Here is a 24506-nt window from a genome sequence, read left to right on the forward strand (position 1 = left end):
TCGACAGCGTCTAGGGTGGCCTCGATGGTGCCCCCAGTGCTCAATGGCATTCAAGGACATCAATGGCACCCACAGCCAGAATGGTGTGCATTGTACTCACATTGCAGGTGGTGTTCGACAGCATCAGCACCTATGGTGCTCAATGGGCCCCCAGGGCTACATCAGTAGTGCCCCCTGGCACCTATGGTGCTTAATGGTAACAATGGTGCCCCTATCTGCACCAAAATGCCAATGGTGCACATAGGGGCACCAATGCTGATGGCACTCAACTACATCGAAGCACTCGAGGGTGTACCTGGAATGCCCATTCCTGATGTTCAAGGACCCTGGCATTCAATGGCTTGCTTGGCCCTAGACAGCGCCCCCATCTTACTGAAGGCAGCCATGGTGCTAGAGGCCCATAGTGCCCAGCTGCCCCCAAGGTTCTTGACAGCAATGAGGGCAACTGTGGTGCTAGACTGTGTCCATGATGCCCCATGGCCAGATGCTCAACCGTGTCAAGGGCAGCCATTACATCGAACGACAGATGGTGCCATGGTGCTGACGGCATCCCCTGGTACCTGATGGCATTGAGGGCCATGGCACTCGACAGTATTGAGGGCATCCAAGATGCTTAAAGGCATTGTTGCATTCCACGGTGCCCACTGGCACCTGCCATCCACAGCACTTGCTGGCAGCCAGGGAGACCATGGCACTTGGCATCCAACACATCCCCTGACACCAATGCATCGCTGCTCTGGTACAGATGTGCCCAGGCAACCTATATTGGGCATGGCACTGATGATGCAGCACCAATGCTGATGGCCTGGGCTCATGCTCTACCTTCTCTCTCTAGGAGACTGCATTGCTGGCTGACAAGCAGGAGGGGAGTCAATGTTGTCCAGGATAGTCGAGGCCCCTGCAGATAGTTCCGAGGAGTGTGGGGAGGGTGAGCTCTCCTCTCCACGCAATGATTCCTTCACTGCCTGGACTTCCGTCAATACCCAACCAGACAGACATCACATGGAGCTCCAGCCTGGGCAAGAACTCAGGCGAGTCCCCAGGCCTAGAGGCCTACACGGCTTAAGGAGAGGACACAGAAAATAAGCTGCATATGCAGCATTATTTCTTAAGAAAAGAGAGCAGCATAAGGCCCACCATGCGGCTGGCAGAGAGCTAAAATAAGAGAAAAAAAGGGGAAAAAATACCATTAAGTATGAAAAAGGTCTGTTAGAAAAAAAAGATACAGCTCCAGAAAAAAAGCACAGCAGTATTTGTGAAAGAGAGTAAAGCTGGATACCACAATCGCATGGCTCGGTGGGGGAAAGAAAAAAAAAAAGAGAGCAAGGGAGTCTGCCTAAGCGGCAGGGAAATAACTACACCTGCACATGCTCAATAGAGCATGCTGAAAGCTCTAATTCTTTGATCTCAAAGTTCCTTGACAGCCTCCATCGGATGATGTCACCCATGTGTGTAGACTGACATCCTGCTTGTCCATAGAGGAAAACCTTGTATGTAAAGGACTGCTCCTTTCTTTTACATGTTTATTGCAGGCAACCATCTGGATCTGGTTGTGTGTCCTCAATACAGAAGCAGCCTCAGAACCTGCTTTCTATCCTGACTTCTTCAGTACCATTAAATGGGCTTGAGTGGTGTACACTTTTAATGTCAAACAATAATGGTTTCCCTACCTCATTACTTGGACCTGTGCCCACTAACATACAGCAGAAATCACAGAGATCGTAAATTATTTGCAATACCTTACTTTCTAGAGCCAGCTTTTACAAACAAACAAACCAAAAAAAAATCCCCTTCCTCCACATCTCCCCCCAAAAAAAACAGTATTTTGCAATACTTTTTCCCTCCATACAAGGTGGCAGAACCATAAATTAGAATTCCTGAGGTTTATGCCTTCTAATCTCCAAGCTGGCACTCAGGCCAGGGGGGCTTTCATTTCCTTTGCTGCAGCATATCACACTGTAATTAGCTAATAACTCCTCCGCACAAGCTCTTTTGAAAGACCACCAGGCCACAAAAGAAGAGGTAGCTACATCTATTTTAACAGACATTTGTTTTTAAATTAGTTATTCCTTTTTCAAGTATACAGAAAAACAGATCACTGCATTGTCAGTGTATACAGTATATTTACAATCATTTTACCCATTAAACAGAAGATGGGGAAAACATCTATTATAACAATGTTAAAAAAAAAAAAGACTGTACATGTAACATCCACAAATTTAGCTCATCTTCCTCATGGGAAAGAGTCAAACAAGTCTATGAGGGGTTTTATTATGGGGAGGAAGGGGGTCTGGGCATCATAATGGGCCTCTATACCAGTTGGATTCCCCCTTTAGGCAGCTGCCTGGGAATCACATATAATATTCCTGCTTGTCCTCTGGCACAGAGTTGCTTTCCATCTGGAGTGCCTTGTTAGCTTCATCAGGCTGCTCATTAGTGACGTAGCTGCCTTTGTGCTTGTAGAGGTAAACGATGATGAGGACCAGGACAGTTAATAACGTGATAAAGACCACAGCAATTACACCTGTGAACAAAAAAAAAAGAAAAAAAAAATCTAAAGTCAAAATGCATATTTAGGATTACTAAGCTGCCTGAGAAAAAGAAAACTGCTACTCCCTGGCCCAGCCAGAGCAGGGGCTGCTGTGAAGGCAGTGTTCCTGACCCCTGCCTTGTCATTGTGCAATGGTGACAGCGAGTGGCCAGATTCAGTATGGGAAAGTAGTCCTGGTGCATGATCTCTAGCCCAGGCTCAATCAATGGCTGCGCAAGGTGAGTTGGGAGGGCATATAAAACACATTGAAACTCAAGCCTTGTGCAAGAAAATGGTCTTTTGAGTCTGAGGATTATTTGTATTTGCACAACTTTTTTTTTCAGTGGGGCAGTTTCCTTCTCCTGCTCCTTTGGAATGCAGCCTCTACTGGGTCTATGGGCTTATGAGCCTGACTCTGCAACTACCTGCGGCTTCATCTAACCATTACTGTGACTCAGGCAGGTGCTACAGACTGCATCTCCTTCCAGGGAGGAAGCGTGACTTAGCGGTTAGAGTAACGGTACCAGAACCAGTGAAGACAAGATTCAAATCACGCTGCTCCCACTGACACGCCTTGTGACGTTGGGGAAGTCACTTTCTCTCCCATTGCCCCATGTACCCAGTTAAGGTTCTGGGCTCCTTGGGCAATGGGCTTATCACCACTGTACAGCACTGTGTCCTTACGGTAGCACTGTAAAAATGATAAGTATTATTATTAGAACTCAGTATGCATGTACGCAGTGTCTGGCCATAGGCAAGGTCAGTATTAGACACACTCAGACCCAGGGCAGAAACTAAGAAGTGGGCTCAGTCATTGCTAAGTGCCCTGAAAATATGCCTCATTGCCACTCAAGCTTTGCCAAGGGGGCCCCAGGTAATTGCCCAGCTTTCTCTGGCTCCAAATTATCAGGCCGATTCAGTAAAAGTCACGGGAGAGCACCTGCTCTCCCGGCGCACGCACAGGTCCCTCTCCTGTGCGCACACTTCAGTATTTAAAGGAGGGCCCGTGGTAAAAAGAGGCGGCTGTCATTGAGTTTGACAGCCGATGCTTAATTTTGCCGGCGTCGGTTCTCGAGCCTGACAGCCACAGGTTCGGAAACTGGACGCCGGCAAAACTGAGCATCTGGTTTTCGAGCCATGGCCCCATTAAAAACATTTTTTTTTTTTAATTATTTTTTTACTTTTAGGACCTCCAACTTAATATCGCCATGATATTAAGTCAGAGGGTGTACAGAAAAGCAATTTTTACTGCTTTTCTGTGCACTTTCCCAGTGCTGGCAGAAATTAGCGCCTACCTTTGGGTAGGCGCTAATTTCTGAAAGTAAAATGTGCGGCTTTGCTACACATTTTACTTAGTGAATCGCGCGGCAATAACTAATAGGGCCATCAACATGCATTTGCATGTTGCGGGCGCTATTAGTTTCGGGGGGGTTGGACGCGTGTTTTCGATGTGCTATTACCCCTTACTGAATAAGGGGTAAAGCTAGAGTGTCGAAAACACACGTCCAAACGCGGGTTAACAGTGCGCTCCGCTGGAGCGCACTGTACTGTATCGGCCTGTATCTGTGCTGCAACATTGCAGGTGCTGGCTGGCCCGAGTAACAGAGGCTGGGGTCAGCATCGCTGTGTGTGTCTGTTGTCCCCATCTCTCCCAGCTGTAACCTTTGAACCATTCATCCAATTTTATTCAAAGAAAGTAAACATGATCAGATGAACTTGTACCACAACAGGCCACAACTGTACATCATGGATAACAATAAAAGCAGACAAAATAAGATAACATTTTCAAAACTGAATTGGGATCTGGATGCATACAGACCCCTTCAGTTTTTCCACATTTTGTTATGTTACAGCCTTATTCTAAAATGGATAATATGCAATTTTTCCCTCAATCCAAACACAATACGCCATCATGGCACATAGGTTTGTAGAAATCTGTGCAATTAAAAAAACAAAATTGAAATATCACAACTACATAAATATTCAGACCCTTTACTCAGTCCTTTGTTGAGGTACCTTTTGCAGTAATTATAGCCTCAAGTCTATAACATAAGAACATGCCATACTGGGTCAGACCAAGGGTCCATCAAGCCCAGCATCCCGTCTCCACCAGCGGCCAATCCAAGTCACACATTTCTGGCAAGTACCCAAACATTAGATAGATCCCAAGCTACTAATGCTGGCAACAAGCAGTGCTCTTGCCCTGCGGCCCAAGAAAAGAGGCCCTATCACAGGGCTGCAGAGGACAAGTCGGGTGTGCACGTCCGAGGAAGAGGCAGCTGAAAGGAGGAAGAGGCCTGCGAGACCACCAGTGCACCCCATCTCACTAGCAGCTGAGGAGTAGGACCAGGAATCTGGCGGATGAAGGGGAAAAAAAACCCTCATTGGAAGGCACCCGTTCTCCTGCTCCTCCACCTGTGCTGGCCCTGTGGTATTCAAAACATGTGCGGCCAGTAAATGCTCACTACTGATCTCATGCATCGCAAGATCAGCATAGAGGACGTGCTAGCCCCACAAGTTTTGAATATCACGGGCAGGCACATGAGGAGCAGCAGCAGAACAGGCTCCCCCTTTTGTTCCTGATGGGGAGCCTGCCTGTGTTGTGTGTGTGTTGTCATGTGTGTGGATGAATGGTAGCCTGCCTGGAAGTGGGGGTGTGTGTATGAATGGTAGCCTGTCGGGGGGGGGGGGGGGGGGGTGTGTGGAAGTGTGAGTGAATGATAGCCTTCCGGGGGGGGGGGGGGGGTGCGAGTGATAGCCTGCTTGGTGACAATAGCCTGCCTACTATGCATGTGTGTGTGTGTGTGAATGGTAGCCCGCCTGGGTGTGTGAGAATAGTACCATGCTTGGGAGTGGGGATGTGTGTGACTGGGAGCCTACCTGGTGGTGGGTGCATGTGTATGTGTTAGGATAAGGCTGTGTAGCAGGCGAAATCCTATCTTCATGAATCTCCCCACCAGCAAAGGCCTTCAGTGTGCCTCATCTCTAGTCTTGCCGAGCTCCTCCTCACTGCCCTTGCCATGCCCAACTCCCAGCCATATGTAAACTTGGCCTGCCATTCTAGCTGTGTCTTCTCATGGTGTCACTTCTGGGTCTGTGCCCTGACCCTTGTTCTTGCCTTGCGGCCAACAGGCCTTCTGACTTACCTTGAGGCCCTCTGGCCTAATCTACATTGTATCTTGCCTTGAGGCCTTTGGACCTACTCAGTCTACTGCCTTGTTGCCTTTCGGCTTACATGTTCCTTGTTCCCTTGTCTGACTTCTGCCCTCGTCTACCTTGTTGGCTTTGTCTTGTCTATTCCAAGTATTCAGTCTTGCCTGTACCAAAGTCCTGTCCTTGCCTGGTCTTGTCCAGTACCAAGCCTTGCCTTATCTGCCAAGCCTGATTTCCTTGTCCTGTCTGATAAGCCTGCTTGCCTTGTCCAGCTTGACCAGCCTTCTCTCCAACCTGCCTTGTCCAAGCCTTGCCTGTGTGAACTCACCACTATGATGTACTACTGCCACAGAGACCTACTGGCCCCAAGAACCTAAGGGTCCATGTGGGAAATATGCGCTTGACAGCAAGCCATTTCAGGGTTTAAACATTAACTTCCCTTCTCCCTGACATTTGCCTGAATAAAAGCATCACTTGTGCTTAACTCTCTGCCTAGGAAAGGATACCTGACTTCATGTATTTCTCTGGCTTATAATTAATCCTGATAGCCTGAAAGTAGGGCTGGGTTTTCCCTAGTCAGAGGCAGGACAAAGTCAGGAGGTATAGACTTCAGCAGCCAATGATATGATCCGTGCACACCCCCTGAGCCAAAGCCAATGGTGTTATGACTCTTCTGTTGCTATGGGAAAGTAGCCAATCATGTAATGACACATCATCTGCCTTTGTATGAATGTACAATAAAAGGAAGAGGCTCTGAGGACAAACGCTCTTTGCCTTCTCTCTTCCTGCCTGCCATGAAAGCTGTCTGATGCCTCTTCATTACTCCTACAGGTCCAACCTGTGGGGGAGGGGGCTAATTAGGTGGAAGAATGGCCCTTGTCTTGTTCAGAGTCTTTCCTTGCAGTCCGTGTCGCTGGTGTGAATGGAAGCCTACTTAGAAGGGGGTGTGTGGGCAAGAGAGCGCATGTGGGGGTGGGAACTTACATATATGGGAGTAGGAGCCTGCATGTGAGAGAACATATTAGAGTAGGAGCCTGCTAGTTTATGTGAGAGTGCCCGTATATATGGAAGTGGGAGCAGGAGCCTGTGTGTGTATGTAAATATGAAGCTGTGTGTAAGACAGCATGTAAAAGTGAGAGTCTGTGTGTGAAGGGGAATGGGAGACAGCATATGAGAGCCTGTGTTTGTAAGCGGGTGAGAGTGAGAGCCTGTATGTGCACGTATGTATGGAAGTGGGAGCCTGCATGTGTGGGAGAGTATGTGAGAGCCTATGTGTTTGTGAGAGAGCATGTAAGAGTGAGAGCTAGTGTGTGTCTGTAGGGGAGAATGGGAGCCTGTGCATGAGAGACAGCATATGAGAGTGAAAGTCTGTGTGCTGTGTTTGTGGGAATGGGAGCATGTGTGTAAAAGCATGTGAGAATGAGAGCCTGTGTGTGTTTGTGGGAGTGGGAGCCTCTGTGTATATGAGAGAGAGCATGGAAGATTGACATCCTCTGTGAGAGAAAGCATGTGTGTGTGTGTGTGTGTGGTGGGTGTGTGTGAGAGAGAGAGAACATGTGAGAGAGAGGAAGGAAAGAAGGCAGGAGGAAAGAAAAGAAACAGAATAAATAAGACCCTGAAAAAGGAATAAGGAAAAGAAACAAGTAGGAAAAAAAACTGGGACCAACCGATTAAAAAAATAAGATCAGACGACAAAAGTATAAAAATATTATTTTTTTTGTCTTTCAGCAACTGGACTATGCCATCTTTGGGAATGTGCATTTCTTATATATTTGTATTTTGCTTTTTCTTCATTATTCCACTGTTCACAGAGTCTGATTTCTCAGGCTTTCTATATGTTTGTTTCTAATTTGTAGTCCCTTATTCTGTATTAGATAAGGGTCTATCTGTGTTGTGCATGTGTGACAGAGATGCAGTATTTTGGCTAACATGTAATTTCTCTGTAGGGATTTGTAGCAGTTTGGTTTGTTCTGTTTGCCCGCAGTCTTAAGAATAAATGTTTTTTCAGCTGTGTGTATCGCTGGATAACCTGGTTTTTAAATATTCTCACTTCTGCTTTGATTTTAGCTATTACATAGATGCTAGACTCCATGCAGCCTTTACTTTTAATGTCCTTTTTATTCTAACAGATTTCCCCTATAGATTTATATACCTGTTTTAACCTATTGCCTTCTTAGTCCTAATATCTTATTTTTAATTTTTTATTAAACACATACTTACCAGTAAGTTTTAAGAAAATGTTTTTTCAGCTGTTTGCATAGCTGGTTTGATGCAAAGTTTAGTGTAGTACAGGAATATACCTAGCTTTTAAATATACTCATTGCTGCTTGAATTTTAGCTTATTGGTTAGTTAGAAAATTAACACTAGACTCCATGCAGACTCTACTTTTGATGTCTTTTTTTTTTTTAAAGTAACATACCTCTTTGATCCTATGTCTTCTCAGACCCAGTGCTTTTAATTTTGTATAAAACATACACTCACTATTTCTTACACTTTTACAGAATATCAGGAAGCAATTGATATGAGATTGTACTCATATACATAAGAACATGCCATACTGGGTCAGACCAAGGGTCCATCAAGCCCAGCATCCTGTTTCTAACAGTGGCCAATCCAGGCCATAAGAACCTGTCAAGTACCCAAAAACTAAGTCTATTCCATCTTACCATTGCTAGTAATAGCAGTGGCTATTTTCTAAGTCAACTTAATTAATAGCAGGTAATGGACTTCTCCTCTAAGAACTTATCCAATCTTTTTTTAAACACAGCTATACTAACTGCACTAACTACATCCTCTGGCAACAAATTCCAGAGTTTAATTGTGTGTTGAATAAAAAAGAACTTTCTCCAATTAGTTTTAAATGTGCCACATGCTAACTTCATGGAGTGCCCCCTAGTCTTTCTATTATCCGAAAGAGTAAATAACTGATTCACATCTACCCGTTCTAGACCTCTCATGATTTTAAACACCTCTATCATATCCCCCCTCAGCCGTCTCTTCTCTAAGCTGAAAAGTCCTAACCTCTTTAGTCTTTCCTCATAGGGGAGCTGTTCCATTCCCCTTATCATTTTGGTAGTCCTTCTCTGAACCTTCTCCATCACAATTATATCTTTTTTGAGATGCGGTGACCAGAATTGTACACAGTATTCAAGATGCGGTCTCACCATGGAGTGATACAGAGGCATTATGACATTTTCTGTTTTATTCACTATTCCCTTCCTAATAATTCCCAACATTCTGTTTGCTTTTTTGACTGCTGCAGCACACGCACACTGAACCGACAATTTCAATGTGTTATCCACTATAACACCTAGATCTCTTTCTTGGGTTGTAGCACCTAATATGGAACCTAACATTGTGTAACTATAGCATGGGTTATTTTTCCCTATATGCATCACCTTGCACTTATCCACATTAAATTTCATCTGCCATTTTGATGCCCAATTTTCCAGTCTCACAAGGTCTTCCTGCAATTTATCACAATCTGCTTGTGATACAGGTAAAATCATGTACTTTTATTCATTTCATTTTTATCTTTGCTGCTTTAAAAATTTTTCTCAAATTTCCTCTTGATTAATTGAACTATATTTTATATGTTACCGTTATATATGTATTATGATTTCAGTTTTTTGTATGTCCTGTTTGTTATTTGTATTTTAGCCCCTGAGGCAGCCCCAATGTGGGGGCGAAACTCGTCCTGAGTCAAACTAGTTCTGTTCTACACACCTTTTGCAAATCTTTATGGTGATGATTATGATTATTCCTTTTTGATTGCAGTTTTATGTACTGTAAAGAGGATTCATAAAAATATTTTGATATTTGTTTTATTATGTTATTGGATCTGATGTTTGTTTTGTGTTCTTTGTTTACTTTTTACATAATATTGTGTATACTGCAATAAATATAAAATAAATGAATACAGATTAATAAGGCTTTTTTAATGTTGGTAAGTGCTTGAAGTAACAGAATTTAAATAATTTAAAATGTCATGCATGCATGATGGCTGTTGCAAACTACTCAGAAATCCGTTGCAGAGTGTATGCTAAAGCATTATTTATTGATAAGAGTACAACTAGTAGGGCCTAGATCTATACGTCTACTGCCCAGCCAAGTTAACATTGGGCCCACCCAAAATTTCAGTACTGGCTACACCACTGGTTTATGGACTTCTCCTCCAGGAACTTATCCAAACCTTTTTTAAACCCATCTACACTAGCTACCTTAACCACATCCTCTGGCAATGAATCCAGAGCTTAATTGCGTGTTGAGTGAAAAAGAATTTTCTCTGATATGTTTTAAATGTGCTACTTGCTAACTTCATGTCTGAAAGAGTAAATAACCGTTTCACATTTACCCACATTTCATGATTTTATAGACCTCTAACAGATCCCCCCTCAGTTGTCTTCTCGAAGCTGAACAGCCCTAACCCCTTTACCCTTTCCTCATAGGGGAGCTGTTCCATGCCCTTTATCATTTTGGTCGCTCTTTTCTGTACTTTCTCCTACGCAACTATATCTTTTTTGAGATGCGGCGACCAGAATCACACAAGGTGCAGTCTAACCATAGAGCAATATAGAGGAATTATATCCTGACCGCCACACCACACTGAGCCCACGATTTCAATGTAATATCAACTATGACACCCAGATCTTTTTCCTGGGTGGTTAATTCCTAAAGTGGTACCTAACATCGTGTACTACAGCAAGGGTTATTTTTACCTATATGCATCACTTTGCACTTGTCCACATTATTTATTTATTTATTTATTTAGAGACTTTTATATATCGGTATTAGTAGGGACATCATACCAGTTCACATTTGAACAGCATGTTTGAAAGTATATATTAACAGGGAGAAAGAACAGCGTAGAAATGTAACTTAACAACAGGTGAACATAAAAGCTTAACAACAGGCGAACATAGAGCTCCTTAATATAAGGAATATAGGATAGTCTATATGGGAGATAGTATAGCATCGTAGGAGGGAGGGGGAGGGCTAATCTGGATAGGCTTGTTTAAATAACCATGTTTTTAACTTCTTTTTAAATTTGATGGTGCATGGTTCAAGGCGTAAGTTTGGAGGGAGGGAGTTCCAGAGTGAAGGGCCAGCAATTGAGAGGGCACAGTCGCGTGTGGAGGAGAGGTGGGCTGTTTTAAGAGAGGGTACTAGTAGAGTGCCTTTGTTGGCAGTTCTGGTGGGCCGGGTAGAGTGCTGAGTCTTAAAAGGAATGTCTAGCCAGTTGGAATTGTGAGCATGAATGGATTTATGTAGAATGGTCAGGGTTTTGTAGTGAATTTGGGAGGGGATAAGGGAGCCAGTGTAAGTCTTTAAGGATAGGGGTGATGTGTTCAGATTTACGGGTATTTGAGATGATTCTAGCAGTCGCATTTTGTAACATTTGTAGGGGTTTTATTGTGGAGTAGGGGAGCCCTAGGAAGAGTGAGTTACAGTAGTCCAATTTAGAGGAGATAGTGGCTTGGATCACTGTGCGGAAGTCTTGGGTGTATAGTAGTGGTTTAATTTTTTTTATGACATTGAGTTTGAAGAAACCTTCTTTAAGTATGGAGCTGACGTATTTCTTCATGCTGAGTTGTTGATCAAGGAGAACTCCAAGGTTCCTTACGAAGGGTTGGGCTGTGGCGATGTTGAGATTGGGGTCATTAGACCGGGGGTGAAGGGGGAGAGGGGGGAGAAATAAATAGAAGTTCAGTTTTGTTGGTGTTGAATGCGAGGTGGAGGTTGGTGAGTAGAGAGTAGAGAGTGCCTCAGGGTGTCAGAGATAGAGATTATATTTCATTTGCCATATGGACGCCCAATCTTCCAGTCTCGCAAGATCCTCCTGCAATTTATCACAATCCACTTGTGATTTAACTACTCTGAAAATGTCATCTGAAAATTTGATCACTTCACTCGTAGTACCTCTTTCCAGATATTTATAAATATATTAAAAATCACCAGATCCAAGAACAGTTCCGAGGCACTCCACTGTTTACATTTTTTCACTGTGAAAACAGATCAGTTAATCTTACTCTGTTTCCTTTCCTTTGACCAGTTGGCAATCAACAAAAGGACATCTCTTCCTATCCCATGACCTTTTTAAGAAGCCTCTCATGAGGGACTTTGTCAAATGTCTTCTAAAAATCAAATACACCACATCTTTATCCACATGCTTATTCACCCCTTCAAAAAATGTAGCAGATTAGTGAGGCAAGACTTCCCTTGTGTAAATCCATGTTGGCTGTATCCTATTAAATCATGTCTATCTATATGTTCTGTGATTTTATTTTTTTTTTTACAATAGTTTTCACAATTTTTCCCAGCACTGAAGTCAGGCTCCCTGGTCTTAGGTTTCCCAGATTACTTCTGGAGCTCTTTTTATATATTGGGGTTACATTAGCCAACTTCCAGTCTTCAGGTACAACAGATGATTTTAATGATAGGTTACAAATTACTTGTAATAGACCTGAAATTTCATTTTTTAGTTCTTTCAGAACCCTGGAATGTATACCATCCAGACCAGATGCTTTGCTTCTCTTCAGTTTGTCAATCTGGCCTACATCATCTTCCAGTTTCACCAGGATTTGGGTCAGTTCATCTGAATCATTACCCTTGAAAATAGTCTCCAGAACAGGAATCTCCCCAACATCCTCCTCAGCAAATGTTGCATTTGGTGGTCTGCGGGGAACCGCTGCACTTACCCCTTGGGTTGGGCTTCCGTTTCTCTCCACCAGTGCTGCCGTGCTGTCTCTCCAATGAAGCAGGAAGCAGCCACTGAGTCCTGCAGTAGGATGCTTGCCTTGCTCCTCCCTAGGGTGCATACTTGCCCAAACTCTCCAGTTTTAAAAAGCCAGCAGTGGGAAAGGCCTGGAGGCACCCTTTGATTACATCAATCTCGAAGCCTATAAAAGGCCTCTGCAAATGCTCCTCCAGTGCCTTGGCAACAGGTCTCCCTACAGCCTGTCTAGAGTGAACTGCCTCAGTGTTCTCAAGTTCCTGGTTTCCTTCATGTCTTCAGTCTCTGGTCTTCATTTGGTCTTCAGGTCCTGATCTTCGGTTTGTCTTCAGTTTCAATGGTCCTTCTTTCATCTTCAGTTCATCCTCAGATCTTGTAGTCAGTTCTTCATCTCATCTGCCCTCCCATGATGCTCTTTGCCTCCTTGTCCTGCCTATCCGACCTGTCTTCCCTTGGTCGGATTCCTGGTATTGACCTCGGCCTGCCTTCTGGATTCTCCTTGATGGCCGCCTGCTACTGACCACTTCTTGTTACTGGATGTCCTTGAACGCCACCTGCCCTGACCTGAGCCTGCCTTCGACTGCCCCTGCTCACCTTAACCTCATCCATGGTTCTTCTGTCCCTTGGCAGAAGCCCCCACCTAAGAGCTGCCAGCTCCGAAACCAGAGAGCTTAACCTAAGGGGAACGTGGGCTGGTGTAGGCAAAGCTCCAGCTGGGCCTCTGCCTCATCCAACTCCTCCAGGTGGGGTGCTAACTCTACCATGGTCCAAGGGGTCCACACCCATAACAGTAAACACTGAAGCAAAGAATTAATTTAGTCTTTCCGCAATGGCCTCATCTTTCCTAGGTGCCCATTTAACCCCTCGATCATCTAACGGTCCTTCCGACTCTCTCACAGGCTTCCTGCTTTGGATATGTTTTAAAAAGTTTTTGCCTCCTTGGCCAATTTCTTTTCAAATTCTCTTTTTGCCTGTATTATCAATTAACTTGCCAATGTTTATGCTTTTTCCTTGGATATGACAATACACCTAGATTTGGGAACTTTCTCCCATTCTTTTTTCTCAGATCCTCTTAAGCTGTGTCAGGTTGGAAGGGGAGTGTCAATGCCAGTATCATTTTTAGGTCTCTCCAGAGATGTTCTATTGGGCTCAAGTCCAGGCTCTGGCTGGGCAACTCAAGGACATTCACAGACTTGTGCCGAAGGCACTCCTGAGTTGTCTTGGCTGTGCGCTTAAGGTTGTTGTCCTGTTGGAAGGTGAATCATCGCCCCAATCTGAGGGTCAGAGCACTCTGGAGCAGGTTTCCATTAAGGATCTATTTGTACTTTGCTCCATTCATCTTTCCCTTGATCCTTACTAGTCTGAAAAACATCCCCACAGCATGATGCTGCCACCACCATGTTATACCACAGGGATGGTATTTGCTAGGTGATGAGCGGTGCTTGGATTCCTCCAGACATGACGCTTGGCATTCAAGCCGGAGTTTAATCTTGGTTTCATCAGACCAGAGAATCTTGTTTCTAATCTCTGAGAATCCTTTAAGTGCCTTTTGGCAGGCTGTCGTGTGCATTTTACCATGGAGTGGCTATTAATCAATTATACTTAGGGAATAGCCACTGCTATTAATTGCATCAGTAGCATGGGTTCTTCTTAGTGTTTGGGTAATTGCCAGCTTCTTGTGGCCTGGTTTTTGGCCTCTGTTGGAAACAGGATGCTGGGCTTGATGGACCCTTGATCTGTCCCAGCATGGCAATTTCTTATGTTCTTATGTTCTTAATTGGTTGGGTACTGCAGAGATGACTGTTCTTCTGGAAGGTTCTTCCAGCTCCCGCACAAAACTCTGGAGCTCTGTCAGAGTGAACATCGGGTTTGTTGGTCACCTCCCTAACCAAGACCCATCTCCCCCAATTGCTCAATTTGGGTAGGCAGCCTGCTCTAGGAAGAATCCTGGTAGTTCCAAACTTCTTCCATTTAAGAATGATGGAGGCCACTGTGTTCTTCAGGGCCTCCAATGCTGCAGAAATAGTTTTGTACCCTTCCTCAGATCTGTGCTTCAACCTAGTCCTGTCCCAGAGATTTACAGACAATTCCTTTGACTTCAAGGCTTTGATTTTGCTCTCAAGATTTAGATCCTCAGAGATTTGAACATGTAAAACATGATTATGATTTCCTTTTAAACACTCGGCATTATCTCCATTTAACAAAATAAATAGGCTCCACCAGCATTATTCTGCTTTCATAGCCTTATAAATAATCAGTCAAATATTTTTTTAAATAATTTTTTAATTTGCAGATAAAACAGGTACTTATCTCTTAGCTACAGTATTGTCCATATATTCACAATGTGCAGTTTTTGGAACCCCGAAAAATTCAGTGTTTTGATGTACAATCTGCATCAGGGAGACCTTTTTCTATAATCCCATTTCATCTAAAACCATAAATAAATTATTTTTTTTGAGATAATGCATCAAAGACATTTAAAGATCCCAGTCCATCTTACTCACTTCCTCAGACCGACGTTCATGCTTGTTCTCTGGCACCAAAAGTTGTTCTTTTTTTTTTGTTTTTTTTAACCAGAAATGACATCAAATAAGAGAACATCCATCACATATAGTCACATGAATTACAAAATGTATAAACACTGTCAAAATAATAAATGTATTTATGTCAGTGCATACCAGTCAATTTCTAAATGTAAACCTTTTGGTGCCACAGTGTTTATGTTGAAGATCCAATATTGCTCCCTATAATCAAGCCGATGTTCACTACATAGCACAACAAATTGTAACTCCTCACATATGGTTTTCTTTAACAAGTGCCCGTGTCAAAAAACCATATATTGGCAAAACGAAATGCAAAGTAAGAACTCGCCTCACGGAACATAAAAGCTGCATTGTCACAAAAACTTCAAGCTCCCCTGGTGGCTCATTGTAAGGAGACTGGACATTGATTCCAAGATCTACAGTGGGGGATACCTGAATACATCTCTCTCCCTCACCACGGGAGAGGTGATCGAGAACATCAGCTTGATTATAGGAAGCAATATTGGATTTTCAGTCTGAACACTGTGGCACCAAAAGGTTTACATTTAGAAATCAATTGGTATTCACCGACATAAAAAAATTATTTTGATAATGTTTATACATTTTGTAATTCATGAGACTATATATTGGATGTTCTCTTTTCTTGATGTCATTTCCAGTACAAAAAAAAAAAAAAAATTTGGCTCCAGAACAGGCATGAACGCCAGTCTAAGGAAGTGAGCAAGATGGACTGGGATCTTAAAATGCCTTTGATGCATTATCTCAAAACATTTTTTGTTTATGGTTTTATTCCAGATGAAACAGGATTATAGAAAAAAAGATCTCCCTGATGCAGATTGTACATCAAAACACAGAAAGGTGTCGTCGTGAATATATGGACAATACTGCAGCTAAGAGATATGAAAAATTATTTTAAAAAATATATTTGACCGATGATTATTTATAAGGCTATGAAAGCAGAATAACTCTGGAAGAGCTGAGGGGAGATAATGCAGAGTGTTTAAAAGAAAGTAAATCATAATTGTGTTTTAAATATTCAAATCTGAGGATCTATACCTTGATATCTTTAGCCCCCAGTTCTTAGACATATCTATTTTGAATTACTTGATTTTGCTCTGGCAAGCACCGTCAACTGTGGAACCTTATATAGACTGGTGTATGCCTTTCCAAATCATGTACAATCAATTGAATTTATCATAGGCGGACTCCAATCAAGTTGGAAAAACATAGCAAGAATGATCAATGCCAACAGGATGCACCTGAGCTCAACTCTAAGTGTCAAAGAAAAGGGTTTGAATACTGATATTTCTGTTTTGGTTTTTTTTATTCATTTGCAGAAATTTCTACAAACCTGATTTCGCTTTGTCATCATGGGATATTGTATGTAGATTGAGGAGGGAAAAATGCATATTATCTATTCTAGAATAAGGCTGTAAAGTAACAATAGGACCGATGCAAAAAAAAAAAGGCACCGAAAGCAGGCGCTGAGTGTTCAGTGCCCACTTTGCTAACGCGCAAACAGGCACCTCTCCTGGGGGCGCCATGCAATATTTAAATTAGGAGTCACGCTGATAAGGAGGCACTAGGGTCGATTGTGCACCCCTAACACCTCCTTGGCAGCGGGAACTCAGGAGAGGTCGGCTGTCCACGGGTTAAGAAAACAGACTCTGAATTTATCGGCATCCGTTTTCCTAACCAGCGCACAGCCACGGGTTCAGGAAACAAACACTGGTTAACTGAGCGTCCGTTTCCCTAACCTGACCGTCAGCACTTTTTTTTTTTTTTCTAATTTTTTAAAAATCTTGTCAACTTTTCGTTCCTCCAATTTAATATTGCCACGATATTTATCACAAATATATCTGCACAAATTTATCCAGATGACTTTAAACACATTTATCTGACCAGATTTACCTAACTTTATCTGGATAAAGCAGTCTGGCTGCTATGTTAGTCTTCTTGAATGCAGTGGGATACAGGAGGAAAGGAGAGAGAAAGAGGAAGGTACTGGGGAGGAATGGGAGACAGGAGGGAGAGAAAGACAAGAGCATGGGAAGGGAGGCAACTAGAAATAGGAGGGCAGCACAAGAGAGGAGTGCACAGAGGAGGGGGAGGGCATAGAGAGACAGGTGGCACAAAGAAGACAGATGAAAGGTTGGGAAGGTTTTAAGAAAAGGGAGAGCGAACCACCTATGTCTGAGAGAGGAGGCTGGGTGTTTGGGAGTTTGCTTGTGTGTATGAGATAGAAGGATGTGTTTATGGGAAAACATGGAGATGGCTATATATTATAAAGGCTTAAGTTGTGATAAAGAGCAAAATTGCATGAGAGAGGCTGTGATGGACGTGTTTATGACGATTGTTTCATAAAATGTTATTTCAATTAAAGTACATTGAGGGGGTGCTTGAAAGCCAAGTAATGAGTGGATTGACAAATGAAAGTAGTCTGTAAACTTCGCCCCCGCCTCCCCTCCCAAAGTATAAAGTTTAGTGGGGTGTCCAGCTATGTTCTATGGAAACGTTGGCCACCCTAGCCAGGGGCCTATGCCTTTGATCCAGCCCGGAGACTTCCACCTGGCCTAGGAGCCTAGAACCAGACCTCCCAATATTGTTTTTCTTCTTTGTCTCTTCTAAAAATAATGCAATCTGCTTGAAGGGTGCACTGCAGTGAAACCACTGTCCGGAGCAGCCGACACCTCCGTGGGGGCGCACTTTTTGGAACGAAACCACTACATTAATGAGCTGATGATCAGGATAATTAAGAATGTAAGTCTTTTGATCAGGCACTTTGGAACTGACTAAAAAAGGATTCAAAGACTTAGGTTTCCTATCACACTATGAGCCAAACAATTACACTGCTTATCACCTTCTGATCACCCATCAAACCTCCCCCACCCCTTCCCCTAACTACTGGAATGCTATTTATGATTAATTTATGGCAGCCACACTACTTTACATTGGTAAATCGTTTGCTCATTTGAATTCTGGCCTGAAGAAGAGAGTAATAGCACTTGATAGTTAGTCAAGAAATGTATTAAGTAGGGATGTGCATTTGTTTCAAATGAATTTAAAAAATGCGACGAATAAGGCAAATTTATTTCATTCAGAAAGAAATTGGGAGCCCCCAATGAAAAGAACCTTATTCATTGAATTCATTTGAAAACAAAATGTATCAGGCCTAAGCCTAGGCACGAGGCCAGGGCCTCAAATAAGACTTAGGCCAAGGCCCAAAGGAGGGACTGCGGCCTACACCCTAGCACGACACAGGCGCCTGGGCCTAACCCTAGGCCCGAAGCTGGGGCCTCGCTTAGGGCATAGGCAGAGGCCCAAAGAAGGGGCCACGGCCTAGGCCCGAGTACGACACCAGGGTCTCAGCCTAGGCCCAGCCAAACACCGGGGCTTTGGCCAAAACCCGAAAAAGGTTTTACCTGATCCATCAGGCATCCTATGGCAAGGTCGGCAACCCGGAGACAGTGTCCTGACGCCTGGGCCTCTGCCTACAGCAGAGCCCGGACCCAGGCCCGCTGCCGTGACCCATCCTGTAGGCCAGTCCAGACACCAGAGCCTTGACCTAGACCCAGGCCTGACGCTGCGAACTGACCTGGAGGCTGGGTCCAGACACCTGGGCCCAGACCCAGGCCCAACATCGGGGTTTGCACTGGAGGCCGGATTCCAAAGATGAAGCCTCGGCCCAGGCCCGGATTCCAGGCCTCGCAGCTGCTCCCTCATTGCCTTCTTCTTTTCTAACGTCATCCGCTTGGGTTGTGCCAGAGTTAATTAACTCCAGCATATTCACCCCAGTGGACGGCGCCATTTTGACGTACAGCAATGTGTAAGGCATTGCCATATATCAAAATGGTGCCGTTCACTGAGGTGAATACACTGGAGTTAATTAACTCCAATGCAACCCCAGTAGACTGTGTCAGGAGCAGCTGCAAAGCCTAGGCTCAGGGCCTTGGCCTGGTTCTAGGTCTAGGCCAAGGCCCCAGCATTCGAGTTGCAACTTTGGGCCTGGGTCCGGATAGAGAGCCCAGTATCGGGATCCGGCCTCTGGGCTGGGTTGTAACAGCGGGTCTCAGTCTGGGTCAGGTCATGGCATCAAGCCTGGTTCTGGGCAGAGACACAGGTGTCGGGATCCAGCCTCCAGCCTGGGTCCGGGCTCCGGCCTAGGCCGAGGCCCAGGCTTTAGGCCTGGGTTCAGCTGAGGCATCAGCCTTGCTTAGCTGAGGTCGCAGCAACATACGGTTCCCTTGGCCTATGCCTTGCCGGTGGAACCCCACTGGACCAGATAAGTGGAGGATGGGGGATCCTGGCTCCTGCATTTTTCTCGGCAGGCAGGCAGGAGGCCTCTCATTTTTTGGTCTTTTTTTTTTTTTTTTTTATTGTTTGATTCATTTCATTCGTGAGAAAAAAAAAAACGAATCAAATAATCCATGAACTGAAATTTGTGGAAAAAATCTCCTGAAAACAAACCGAAAACAAGTTTTTTCTCCTGCACATCCCTAGTATGTAGTCCAATAAAAAGATATCAGTTCTTATACACATTTTGTATTTATTTGCCAACTTCTTTCTGTAATTTTGTCTGGGCAGCACTGCCCAAAGTGAAATTGTGCCAGAGTTGCCCCCAGCACTACCTCTTTTTATGCAGGTAAATTTTGTCCGGGCAACACGAAATTTAGCCAGGGAGCGGGAGAGGGTAATATTGACAAAATTACCAGGACAAACCCTTTGAATATCACCCACATAGATAATAGCAACCCTTCCTTTTGGCCAAAACACCCTTGACAATATTTAATTTGTTCAATACTCGGGGGGGGCATTAAATAAGTAATAATGAAAAAATAAAAACCTGAATTTTCAGTTTTGTTTCTTTACCTATCCTTTTCTCTCCCTTGACGTTTCAGTGCGACAAGAGCCCATTTTGATGACATCAGGCATTGATACAGCTATCTTGGCATTGGCTGATGCTTCTACATCAAAGCATTTTGATAGGCAGGGGCACATGACACTGCCCCAACAAAACCCAACACTCCATATTTTCCTTCAGCATTTTTTAAAGGGGTTTTGTTGCATCCTCTGGGTAACCTTTGTGCCCTGCATCTAAGTGGGTTCGTACCTGCGATAATGGCCATGTTGATATCCTCAGGGTCTGAAGAGTGGCTTGTTGGTGTCTTGAGGACGGGTGTAGTCAGTTCTTGCCCAGCCAAGGTGGTTAAATTGCAAAGCATGAAAAAAGCAACAGGTGAAGGGGGAGAACCATCATGGATCAGATCAGGCTGTGTGTTGCAGGAGCCACTCAGCTCTTTTTCACACAGCAGCAAACGATATCAATAATGCCCATTCTTCCATTAACATTTCAGACTATCCTCTCCTTTAGTTTAAAGCAGCTGCACCAACTAATAACTCTCTATATAGTTGCTGTGGAAATCCCAATTTGCCCCTTTCTTGGCTCCATTGCTTCATTTTTTTGGGGGAGGGTATGAGGAAGGGAAGAAAAGGAGAGGTCACATTTCCTTTTTCTCCTACAGTGTTCTATTTCTGATATTTTCATGCTGCATTTAGAAGATTAAATGTACTGAAATAAACTTAAATTGCCAAAAGGTTTCCTACCTTCTGCAACAGAGCTGGTTACAGGTTCAGCCATGGTGTCTTCTTTAATCCTTCAAATCAGGACTTAATCTAATACAACGAAAAATACAAGAGAAGGAAAAAAGTAAATCTTCTAGTGACACTACATTAAAGATGAGCACCAACACCAGGGGTAGGCAGCTCTGGTCCTCGAGTGTCACAGACAAATCTGGTTTCCATCCACAATGAATAGGCATGAGACAGTTTTGCATGCAATGGATGTAGTGCATGTAAATATACCTCATGCCTATTCTTTGTGGATATCCTGGAAACCAGACCTGGTTATGGCACTCCAGGACTGATGCTACCTACTCCTGGCTTAAACTAAGCAAATCATTTCATTTAACATTTAAACATTTCTATGTCTGGTTTTCCTGTGATAACTCAATTGGTGAGACCTCTTAACTCCAGGTCAGCAGGAACAGTTTAATTTTACTCCCAATGCAGTCTGGTGCTTCTACCACCCAGGGGGCTGTCTCTGCATGCGACATCCTTAATCGCAGCCGACCCAGAAACCAGAAGACCTAACCCGACAATTAAACCCAGGTGCTCTGCATGGTAGCACACCGCACCTGCCATGGAGCCACTGGCTGGCCCAGCTCAAAATTTCTAAAGAACAGCAGGAACTACAGACCCCCAAGATGGTGTGTGCAAAAATCAGAATTGCCTCAGCCTGCCTCTTTGGATTTGGAGGCATAAGATCACCCTGGGCCAGTGTTTCTCAACTTGGTCTGGCCAATCTAGTTTTTATGATACCCACGATGAATATGCATAACATTATTTCATCACCATCATTTATTTGTTTCATGCCTTTCCAGCTTGGGGGTTCAAAGTGTGTTACATACAATGCAGCAGATATAATGCACTGAAAGTCATCAGAGCAGATGTTACAGTGCTGCACATATGCATGTCAGCACTGTCAAAGATACTGTGGTTACAAGATCAGAGTATGACGACTTGCAGTTAAGTAATAGGAATAAAGGAATTCGGTAAAGAGAGGGTTATTAACATTGTAGGAGACTTTGTACAGAGCTATTCAGGAAGGAAGTGAGCGCGTGATATTTTGTATTGGTCTATATACAAGGCTATAGGGCTATATTCCGTGTTTTTAAACACTTGTAGTTTCAGTTCTATTAAGACTCCTTGCTTGGCAGCTGGGGTATTCTGTGAAGAGAGTCTTAGGGGTGCAGATCTCAATATTGGCTAGCAAAAGCTGCTTTAAAGAGCCAGGTTTTCAACATTTTCCCGAGAGACATGAAATTTGGGGCAAGTTGATTTGGAGAGGTAGGGAGATCCACAGTATTGGAACTGTACCAGTGAATGTTTCCTTCCTAGTTCCTGCGTGTTTCATCGCTTTGGATAATGGCACTACTAGCAGCCCCCTCTGGCGCAGGAAACACAACAGCAGCAGCCCCCGAGGCTTTAATAAAGAGGAAGAGTCCCAACTGCCAAGGGGGCTGACGGAGGGGGCTGCCTTTGAGCTTCTGACGGGGGGGGGGGGGGGGGGGGGGCCAGGAAGCGAGTGCACGTGTGTGTGTGTATGTTTCTGAGATCATGTCTGCGTGTGTGTGTGTTTGTAGTGCCGGCGGTGAGGAAGGAGAAAGGCTGCTAGCAGAGTTCAACCTGCCAGCAGCTGAAGAAGAGAGGCTGCCGGCAACTGAAGGAGAGGTCCGTGTTTTTGTGTGCCGTGCACAACTTCCGCCCCCCCCCCCAAGGAGGAAGGCCGTTGGGCCGTGGTGGTACTCATCCCACCACAGCCCAATGACAACAGAGGCCCTGTATGTGTGTCTGAAAGAGCCTGTGTTTGTCTGTGTGAGAGCCTATGTGTGTGTGAGTCTATATGAGAGCCTATGTGCTTCATATAGGCTCTCAAAGGCACACACACACACACATACATAATTTATCTGTGAGGGAGAAGGAGCCTGTGTATGTGCGAGAGAGTGTGTGAGAGAATGAATGTGTTATTGTGCGTCTGTGTGAGAGAAGAAGATAAAATTTGTACGGCCCTACCTCCCCCAATCCATGATGATCTCAGGGTGACTGGAAATCAAAAGATCCTAGGTATGGCGAGCAGGAGACTTTAAAATCCTTATTAAGTTTTAATTACTGGGTGTAATTTGATGTTTCTGCTCTTTTGACATATTTAATTTTTTGGGGGGAAATAGAACATTTTTTTAATTATAGGATTTTTTTATTCATCAGATGTTTTGAAATATTTTATTGGTGTTTGGGAAATTTTGGATACTCTTATTCATTAACTTGTTTGAAATATGTATTCTTTTTAAAATATGATTTTACAATTATGACTGATGTTTTATATTTCTTGATTTTATTTAATGTTTTATGAAGAATGGTAATGTTTCTTTTTTTCCATTGTTGCTCTGTATACAGAGCCTGGCTTATTGTGGGTTCCAGTTCCATTCTTCTCAGCACATTTCTGTTTATACTTTCTAACTCATCATTCTGTAATTGGTGAGGGTCTAATTTGTGTTCTGCATATGTGACAGAGGTGAGAGGTAGGGGCGTGTCTGTTTTTAAAAATATACATTGCAGGAGGGAGCTGGGCTTTATTTGATGGGCTGGGACAGCACAGTAATTCGCACAAGGCAGCAAAAAACCTAGCACCGGCCCTGGGTTTGTGCCAAGTGTAACTAAGTTGCATGCTGTTGGCATAAGAGCAATATGTGATGTAGCAGTTTCTGATGAGTTTGCCAAAAGAGGCCATGCAGCTGTTGAATAGTGTAGGAGGGAGGATGGAACCTTGTGGTACTCTACAGGGAAGAGCTTGTAATTTTAGGAGGGCTGAATCTAGTGCTACAGTCTGTGTGCTTTCAGATAAGAAGGAGTGAACCATAACAGCCTGTCACACCCAAAGTCCCTCAACTTTGGATGAGGTTGCAGTCTATTGTATCAAATGTTGAGAGAGCCAGGAGTATCAGCAGCGCTGACTGACCATGATCTAGGTAAAGATGGAGCTCATTGATTGGTATGGTTTCAGTAATGTGGTGTGAGCAGAAACTACATTAGTTGGGGGCCTAAAGCACTGGTGATGGTCAGATAAGTCGGAGTTGTTAATATTGCCTTCTCTATAACCTTGCCAAGGAAGGGGAGATATGAGACTGAGTGATAGTTGTTTGGATCACTGGGATCCAAGTTTGTTTTCTTCAAAGTGAGTCTAATTATTGCTCTTTTTAAGCAATTTGGTAATTGGGCTTTTATTAGAGATGTGTTGTGGTGGTCTAGATGCAATAGAGAAGCCCCGTTGGATTGTCAGGAAAGCCTGGATGGGCAGGGATCTTTGCAGCTGGTGGTTGGCTTGAGGGAGTTGAGTAGGAAGTCTACATCTTTTTGTAATGGGTTGAAGGCTGTTGATAAGTGTTGTGGAATAGGCTGTAGAGGTTGAGGAGACTTCTCGCTGGTCTGCTGTCTAGTTCTGAGCAGATGCATGCTTCTCTTATCCACAAAGAAAACAGCTAGCTTGTCACAATATGTCTCAGTTAAGAGGGTAGGAGGTCTGGGGATGTTGGATCTTATCAGTTTGATGGTCCTGAATAACTTTGGGTGATTTCTCTGCTTGAATGATTGCCTTTGAATAGTATGCTTTCTTTGCTTCATTTGTGGCTTTGGTTTTGTTTGAATCCGATTTCAATTTGCACCATTCTTTTTCCAGTTTTCTGCCCATTTTTTGCATACAAAAGGGGCAGTATTCATTATAGAAATCATGAAAAGCAGGCAAGCCAAGCAGGTCCCAAGGACCAGACTGAGAATCACTGCTCTATACAGTGCCTTTTACTCAAAGTATCTTCTACTGCACTTTTCAAAAGACAACAGATGTTGACACAATTACACAATTCTAAACAGTGACTCAGAAGGGGCCAACCTAGTGGTAGTGTGAGGTTTGATTCTCAGCTCACATCTTCTGCT

The 24506-nt window shown here is 43.8% G+C and overlaps 1 protein-coding gene across 5 annotated transcripts in view; it reads right to left on the minus strand.

The window, feature by feature from the left end:
• Positions 1–1775: 1775 nt before the first annotated feature.
• The window catches only part of SMAGP (small cell adhesion glycoprotein), a 55794-nt gene continuing 33063 nt past the window's right edge, over positions 1776–24506 (minus strand). For 4 of the 5 annotated variants that reach the window (XM_029594957.1, XM_029594960.1, XM_029594958.1 and 1 more), the window contains exons 2-4: positions 20565–20633; positions 20071–20148; positions 1776–2524 (exon numbers count right to left, since the gene is read on the minus strand). In XM_029594957.1, the coding sequence (XP_029450817.1) occupies positions 2352–2524; positions 20071–20148; positions 20565–20598 (285 nt within the window). In that variant the 5' untranslated portion in view covers positions 20599–20633 and the 3' untranslated portion in view covers positions 1776–2351. The remainder of the gene's footprint in view (positions 2525–20070; positions 20149–20564; positions 20634–24506) is intronic. The other variant, XM_029594961.1, reaches the window with a different exon arrangement.

This window comes from Rhinatrema bivittatum, chromosome 3, assembly GCF_901001135.1.
Source record: "Rhinatrema bivittatum chromosome 3, aRhiBiv1.1, whole genome shotgun sequence".
NCBI lineage: Eukaryota > Metazoa > Chordata > Amphibia > Gymnophiona > Rhinatrematidae > Rhinatrema > Rhinatrema bivittatum.